Source organism: Octopus bimaculoides, chromosome 21, assembly GCF_001194135.2.
Source record: "Octopus bimaculoides isolate UCB-OBI-ISO-001 chromosome 21, ASM119413v2, whole genome shotgun sequence".
In the NCBI taxonomy this organism is placed as follows: Eukaryota; Metazoa; Mollusca; class Cephalopoda; order Octopoda; family Octopodidae; genus Octopus; species Octopus bimaculoides.
Genome location: NC_069001.1, coordinates 37,365,671 through 37,374,498, shown reverse-complemented (window position 1 = coordinate 37,374,498; position 8,828 = coordinate 37,365,671). Strand labels below are relative to the sequence as shown.

At 37.0% G+C, this 8,828-nt stretch overlaps 1 protein-coding gene across 2 annotated transcripts in view; it reads right to left on the bottom strand.

Annotated features, from left to right (window-relative positions):
- Window positions 1-8,828, bottom strand: part of LOC106868796 (neutrophil cytosol factor 2) — a 42,807-nt gene that overhangs the window by 12,352 nt on the left and 21,627 nt on the right. The window contains exons 5-9 of one of the 2 annotated variants that reach the window (XR_008266478.1): window positions 8,489-8,593; window positions 7,259-7,571; window positions 6,462-6,499; window positions 3,531-3,571; window positions 622-742 (exon numbers count right to left, since the gene is read on the bottom strand). Coding sequence is in view for 1 of the 2 variants with exons in the window: in XM_014914214.2 (XP_014769700.1) it covers window positions 622-742; window positions 6,462-6,499; window positions 7,259-7,571; window positions 8,489-8,593 (577 nt within the window). In the remaining variant the exon portion in view is untranslated. The remainder of the gene's footprint in view (window positions 1-621; window positions 743-3,530; window positions 3,572-6,461; window positions 6,500-7,258; window positions 7,572-8,488; window positions 8,594-8,828) is intronic. The other variant, XM_014914214.2, reaches the window with a different exon arrangement.

Below are 8,828 nucleotides of genomic sequence, written 5' to 3'. Positions count from 1 at the left end.
ACTGTTTGTGGTTCTGGGATTGCAGTACCTCCAGGCCCTGTGTATGCCAGTTGGGAGGTACTTGTGGTCTTGTAGCGCAGTACTTGAAATTTTTTTGCATTGAACTGCATATTATTTTGCTCTGCCCACTCATATATTGCATTTAGGTCATTCTGCAGGCTTACAATATCATCAGGATTCTTTATTGCCTGAGATATCTTTGTGTCATCAGCATAGCTAGTGACAGTGGCTCTCCGAGTGACCGTGGGCATGTCCAGAAGGGCCACTATGAACAGTAGTGGCCCCAGAACAGTTCCCTGTGGAACACCGCTCAATATTTGTGTTTCCCTAGATATATATATATTTATATATATATTTATTTATATATATATTTATTTATATAAATAACCATCACATTTGAGAAAGTAATCTGGATGCTGAAGGGTTAATGGTTGCTAAGGTTACACATGAACCTGCAGGTTCCCTATTCTCAGTTGTTAGAAGAACTAAACAAGCCATGGTATCTAGAGAGAAGCAGAAGAGTCAAAAGTATTTTAATTTAAAAGCTGTAGCAAGGTTCGAATTCCTAATCCTCAGCTGTAAATAATGGAGAAAAAAACATAAAAAGAGTGTCATACGAACCTAATGCTTTTACTACAATTTTATCGCCTTCCCTGACTGTCAATACATTAGGGTTGCTGCTCAGTAGGCTGTATTTCACAAACACAGTTCGACCAACTTCCTTGTATTCAGCTTGGGGTGCCTGGGAAATGAGCAAGTAACACACTGCTGTTATACACTGACAAACTGGTGCACATGTATTAAGTCAAATTCCAACAGTCTGATTTTTCATGTTCTATTTTTTTGTAAAGCTTGCTCCTCAACCACATGGTTCCTGGTTCAGTCCCACTGTGTACCACCTTGGGCAAGTGTCTTCGACTATAGCCTCAGGCTGACCAAAGCCTTGTAAGTGGATTTGGTAGGCAGAAACTGAGAGAAGCCTTGTCTGTGTGTCCCGCCACTGCTTGACAACCAGTGTTGGTGTCTTTACTTGGCAGTTCAGCAAAAGAGGCCGACAGAATAAGTACCAGGCTTTCAGAAAAAATAAGTGCTAGGATCAATTCATTTGACTGAAAATTTTTCAAGGTGGTGCCCCAGCATGGCTGCAATCTAATGACTGAAACAAGTAACAGATGACATATTGCAATAGCACAAGTACTTTCCCTCTTTCGCCAATCTTCATATTTCAATAGCAGCCACATTGACAGCTGGTGAAAAATGCTGAAATTTGTTCTTTAAATAACTTACTCATAATGGTATTTAATATAAAATTGTGATCCTGAAAAATCAGACCATGTCGGAATTTGATTGATTAATATATTTATCTGTGCAAAATTATACAAACTTTGAAATTATAGAGAAGCAAGAAAGAAGACAGAACTGTAGAATCATCTACAAAGTAGCCAGGCACAGTATGCAAAGAGTAGATAGCCATTCCCTTATGATGCAGCCAATGATGTAAACTATGTGCACACAGGAAAGTGGTGCAGGGTTTATATGTACACAGCTATGCTGTAAAAACACCCAGGAAATTCTTTTCCATACTCAAAAACATCCATAGAAATAGTCAGTAGATTCTTTCATGACCTAATTTGAAGTGAAGGTGGGTGCCCTAAAAGTATAATAACCAAAGTAAAAAAAAAAAAAAAAGTGGGGAAAGTTTAAGGAGTTAATTACCTCTGCTGGCAACAAGGAAGTGGGGTCTCTTCAACTGAAAGGTAGCTTCTATGACTATATATGTTAAATTGTTGTACAACTTTTGGCCACCATGTTCTTAACAGATGAGATCCCAACACAAGATTGAAATTTGTTCCAGCTGGTTCCTCTCTTCCTGTCCACAATGGATGGGCCAAAAGTTACACAACAATTTAACATACGAATATGTATTAAATGGTACAGCGGACACGTCAGTAATTTATTAACTGCCAAGAATACATTATATATGAAAATTCGTTAATCTAATTTATGTACTCAGTTACACTGAATGCATCAGTAGTATTTACATGGATAGTTACAGTGGGAGATTCAGTCACGGATGATATCCCAATACTGGACTGAAACTAACTCCAGCTGATCCCGGTTCATCATCCAACAAAGACTGTATATTCAGATTCGTCTGCATATACACTATCTTTGTCTGTGCATATGCTGTTTGGCACAAGCATAATTGTATAGTTAAGAAGCATGCTTTTGAACCACAGGGTTTCAGGTTCAGACCCATTGCACAGCACCTTGGATAAGTGTGACTATTAGCCTTAAGCCAACCAAAGCCTTGTGAGGGATTTAATAGACAGAAACTGTGAAAGTATGCATATTTGTATGTATTAAACACAAATATATCTTTGTGTTTGACCCCCTCCTCCTCCACTTGACAACCAGTATTGGTTTGTTTATGTCCCTGCATCTTAGCAGTTTGGTATAAGAGGCCAATAGAATATAAGTACCAGATTTCATAGAAAAAGTACTGGGGTCGATTTGACTAAACCAGTCATGGGCCAATTGGGGCCATGAGACTTTCTGAATGGCACACCTAACAAAAAATTCCCCTTTAGTAGTTTGGTCCAACTGATGAAGAGCCATGTCTCAAGCAGCCCAGTTTTCAAAAAAGGTTTCCTGTGCCTGAACTAAACCGTTCAAGGTGATGCCGTAGCATGGCTACATCCCAATGACTGAGACAAGTAAAAGATAAGAGAGATGTTTCTTCTGTAACAAGGTAGAGTAAAGGGAGGTAATAAGTCAATAAGAAAGATTTCAAAGCCTTTACATGCTGAAGCAGGCAGAAATACAACCGAATGATAAAAATGGTCACACATTTACAGTGTGTGTGTGTGCTAAAGAGAGAATCAAGTGAAGGGACCTAACATTAAAATGACCAGATGAAGTCTGGATTAATTAAGTTCAATTTAAATGTTCTGAACATGAAATTATATGTAATTATACTGTTTAAAAGTATGTCAACTGGAAAATTAAATTTCTTAGTTATTCTAGAAGTTTTGTTAAATATCTACCAAAAAATAGAATTAGTTTTTTCTGCTAGTCATTTTGCGTAGTTAAAGGTAATAAAATTTTAAACATTAGTGAAGTAGTAAAAACAATTGTAATTAAAACAATGAGATTATAAGACCAGCATCCACATGAGTTAAAAATGATTAATTAAAATACCCGGAGAAATTATAATAAAGATAAATTTTTGAAGTTAATTATTGCAGAGGTTTGTAGATCATGCAGCCATAGTAACTGGGCAGGTAGATTACAAGACCTGGTTTAAAAGACAACAGATTAATGTACAATGAAGATTAAGAGGAATTATGGGAGGCCAGGGAATATAAACAAAAAGAGTTGGCTAGAGAAAATGTTACAGGAATATCAATGACTGTCAAAGAATTTAGTAATCAAGGGCAAGCCACATACAGGAGACCGAGAGCAAGAACATAAAATGGTTTAAGAAAATATGAGTATAACATAAGCAAATCAATAAAAATGGTGCTTACAGACAAAATTAAGCAGTGTTTTCCTCAGTGGAGATGACATTCTAGCATAATATAAGTTTAATACATAAATACATATATACACATGTATCTATATTGTGTGTAGAGAAAAAATTTTGGCTTGTAAATAAAAAGTAGAAAACATAGAAGTACTGACAAATACAGATCTACTTATAGACACAAACATGTACACATAGACATAAATGTGCACACATGAACATGTAGGAAGTTATAAGCATTTACATGTACAAAGCTACAAACATATATAAACAGGTGAACACACACATATATATATATAGATATAAAAACGAATTTTAGGTTAGTTAAAACGTGTTTGTGAAATATTTCAACTTCTAAAGACATTCACTGCAGTTACCATGGAGAAAAAATTCTCTTTTATGGTAAAAAGAGTGTAAAAAACACTATATCTGTCCAGTGTTGCATCCTATCAGATTCTTTAGCCATTATCAATAGGAAATACTGTCCCACTGATAAAGGCTAAAGAGCTGGAAATGCTGCATCTGGGAAGGTGACATTGGGCAGATATGGTACTTTTACACCTTGTGTCATAAGGGAGAATTTTTCTCTCTAGTTCTTATGGTGAATTTGCCTTCAGCAGTTGATACAGACCCATGTGTCCACAAACACACATCATTCTGATAAGATAAAATAATATAATGGTGAGATAGGGAAGATTATCTGCTTCTATTTCTAGCAAATAGATCCTATAGAGGACCCTAAGTTAGGTCAACAATACACAAGCAGATGGAAACCACAATTCTAGGGTTTGTCACAAGACCACGTTTCCTCCCCACTCATCACACTATCTCTCTCTATTTCATAGGCTGAAATCAAACACACACACACACACACACACACACACACACACACACACACATCTGTTGAGGCAGATGTTCTATGGCTAGGTGCCCTTCCTGTCACCAATCCTCACCTGTTTCCAAATAAGGAAATATTTCCCCGAGGCCCAATGTGTTTTCCATGGAACATCATAAACAAACAATATAAACTGTATGCGAGCAATCATTGTATTACAAGAAGGAAACACACACAAGTGTATGAGAACGTGACAAATGCAGATATATTAAATACTATACAGTGTAAATTCTTGATTTATTATATTAATATTCATCTCCAGAAGATGTATCATAATTACCAAATGACAATCAAGACCAGTTTCAGTGAGAAGGGGAGATAATCTACAGAATCAAGAATTCTCCAAAACTGACATGCCGTTAAGGAAAAGGACAAGCTTATTGTCTGGGGATAAGGGATCAGTTGTGGACATATTTGTGTGACACAATAGCAACAACTGTCAAACAATACATATATATACATATATATATATATATATATATACATACATACACACACTTACAGATGTCTTTCACTTTTCATCTTCCAAAGTCCACTGATAAGGCTTTTGTCAGCCTAGGGCTATAATGGAAGACACTTCCCTAAGGTGTCACATGGTGGAGCTGAATCTAACCCACATGGTTGGGAAGTGAACTTCTTAACTAAACAGCCATGCCTGAGCCAGCCAACCAACCTACCTACCTACATGCATACACACAAAACAGTCTCTTTGATTCTACCTACGTCACACCTAGAACCAGCCTTGAGTTGGATATACAATTTAAATTGGATTTGGTATATACACATGTACAGTATCCAACCAACACTTGATACCTTCATGGTTGTTTTACCTCACTGTGAACCCTATAATATTGTCGCTAGCTATTTCTGGCATCCTCTGTGTTCAGTCTAGATTCTAATGAGTCCTATAACTAAGCAATATATATTTAATTATATACTAGAAAATTACTATTTTTAAATCTCACAACGTGAGATATTCAGCAACAGTACTTTGGCAAACAATCTTTACTACATATATACATATATATATATATATATATATATATATTTACTATGATTTGGGATGGTCATACCGCCCCCTTGTCAAATAAACACGCGCACTATCATCATCATCATCATCATCATCGTTTAACATCTGTTTTCCATGCTGGCATGGGTTGGACGGTTTGACTGGGGACTGGTGAGCCAGATGGCTGCACCAGGCTCCAATCTGATCTGGCAGAGTTTCTACAGCTGGATGCCCTTCCTAACGCCAACCACTCCGAGAGTGTAGTGGGTGCTTTTACGTGCCACCGGCAAAAGGGCCAGTCAGGCAGTACTGGCAACGGCCACACTGAAATGATGTTTTTACGTGTCACTTGCACAGGAGCCAGCCCAGTGGCACTGGCAACGCCCTTGCTCAAATGTTGTTTTCCACATACCACCGGCACAAGTGCCAGTAAGGCAACGCTGGGAACGATCATGCTCGAATGGTGCTTTTTACGTGCCACCGGCATGGGGGGGCCAGACAGCTGCTCTGGCAATGATCACGCTCGAACGGTGCTCTTAGCGCTCCACTAGCACGGATGCCAGTCATACAGTGCTGTCATTGAATTTGATTTTGTTTATTATTTTTCTTATTTTATCTTTCATCACACATCCGTGACTGCTTTAGTGACTCTTCCATCCATGCATATCTTCCTGTTCTCAGGAGTCTCATGCCATTATGATGCATGAAACTTTCAGGCTCTATTTAAGATACATGGCATCCTTTACAAATATGCCTGTTCAAGCATCATAATAGTATGAAACTATTGGTAGCTCTTTCGGTTGTGTATTCAAATTGATATTTATCTCTCATTGGATGGAATGTTTTTTTGTTTTTTTTTTTGGCTGATTCTACCTCTATTGGATCTTTAAACTATATATATATTATATACCAACAAACATATACATATAGACATACAGAAAAGCATACTTAAACACAAATATACATACAGACATAGAAAAGATGTCTTAATACATACATAGATATATATATATATATATGTATATACTCACTTTTGTATTGTCTTGAGATTCCAGGTCATTTTTAGTTGCTGTAAAAACAGAAATAGTAAGAATAAATATTTAGGGATGTATTCTGCAGGGAAAACAAACAGTTAAGTGGTGTTAACTTAGAGAATGAGTAGAAAACATTTTGTAATTAAAATCACAGCAGTAGTGAGGTTAAAAGTTCATTAACTTCATATAGGTTGGTAAAATGTTTATTCTGCCATTATTAATATTGTGTGTGTATATCTATACAAACATACACACTAAGAAACACTCACACATATATGCATGCACACACCTGCATGCACACATCTACATACACACACACATACCATAGATACATATGTGCAGCATACAAACACATATTAATCCATCTTTGAAAATATCAATCTTGTCATTTTTTTCTTTTAAACAGCAAAATGATGCTGGGAGATGGAGAGGGGCAGGGATTATAGATCTCCCAACAATCTCTTAACAAGGGGCTAAAAACAAGACAATTTATATTATGAGGGAAAGTTAAAAATCATTAAACTTGGGACTGGACCATGGCCCATGTTTATTTTTTTAAATTTCAACCCTGGAGGGATGAAAGGTAAAGTTGATTACTGTGGGATTTGATCTCAGAGCATAAGGGGCTGGATGAAATACCACAGAGAATTTTATGCAATGCTAACAATTCCACCAAACCACTGTTGTGATGATGAGGACACTAAAAATAATGGTTTCAAATTTTGGCACACGGCCAGTAAGTTTAGATGATGATGATAATGATGGTGGTGAATAATAATACAGTGATTCTTTACGTAGTTGAGGAAGTTTACGGATCCCGGAAAGTCTTGGTGGAAGAGGAGGTCGTATTGGTGGTGATTTAGATTGTGGTCTTGGTGGCCGTTGCGGTTTACCGTCTGTGCCAAGATTGCTCTCTATCTGTTTCGCCATAACAGTTTTCATTGCTGTATCTAACGTTATGGTTGTTAGCAATTCAATCACGGTTTTCATTTGTTTCTTTTGCCCTGTTTCTTGTTCCTTGAGATTGGGCCATAACTCGTCGTTTGCTGGCTTGCTTCTTGAATTGGTTTCATTCATGGAGAAGGGATTGTTGTTGGTCGAAATAACCTGGAAAACATAAAATATAAGTGTTTACACACCACAGAGTGGTCAGTGTTAGGAAGGGCATCCATCCTGTGGTTGGTCAGATCCCTTCAAACTACTCAACTTGGAAAAAGCATGGAAAAAGGGCTGTTAATTGTTGAAGTTGAACGACAAAAAAGAAAGAGATGTATGTAGATGGGGGTGAGACACTTCCACAAAGAAGGGATTTAGCTGAATAAATACTTGAAAAGAGAAGTGAGGAAGACACTTCAGTGGTTTCTCACATTGATACTGGGTCAGAAGTTTCTATTTAGTGTGGACTTATTTAAGTGCAAGGAGCATTAACTAGATACAAATATGAGGAGAGAGAGAGAGAGAGAGAGAGAGAAGTAGATATGTAGATGACAGATCGATAGGTAGATATACCTGGAAAAGAAAAAGAATGATTCCAGATTAGAATTATTTTGGTAAGTATGGAGGAGATGTTACTGCTGCCTCCTTAGCTCTTTGACTGTACAAACCACAGTATATATATATATATATATATATATATATATATATATATATATATATATATAATACATTGTACACTATAAATATATGTACGCTAAATATATACATTGTATTGTACAGACATAGTTGGAAGTGTTTGTTCCAAATCTCAGTTGTTTCAGCTGATGTATCTCGGACGAGTTTTTTCCAGTTTGTCTCATATTGGCTTACTAAAATACTTGTACTTATAATTGGTCCATCCCCACCTCCATGACCATCACTGAAGAGGTATTTCTGTCTGCTAAATATTTGAGTATCAATGCTCAACCACAAAGCACCACATACAGACAACTTCCCTGCCACCACCAAAATAAATCTCACACAGACATGATCAGTCCCACCACCATCACATACTCGCCACTGACCATGAACTAACCACCTTCACTCACCTTGGAATCTCCCAGGTAGTTGACGTTCTTTGTACTTTCTATCATCCATTTGGGTGGATGGAAGATTCCAGTTCCAATGTTAAACTGTTGGAGATGCTGTTTTTGCTGAAAATAGAACAAAAAGGCACATTAAGTGTGTACATGTGCGTGTGCATATGGATGTATATTAATGTGCTTGTATGTGTGTGTGTGCATGCACATGTGCACATGTTTGTGCATGTGTGTATATGCAGACAATTTTACTCTTCTACCTCAAATATCCTAATGCTCCTACTTTCATTGCTGTATCACTTACCTTTGACAGCAATTATGTACCTGTTTTTCAGTAGATTTTATATAT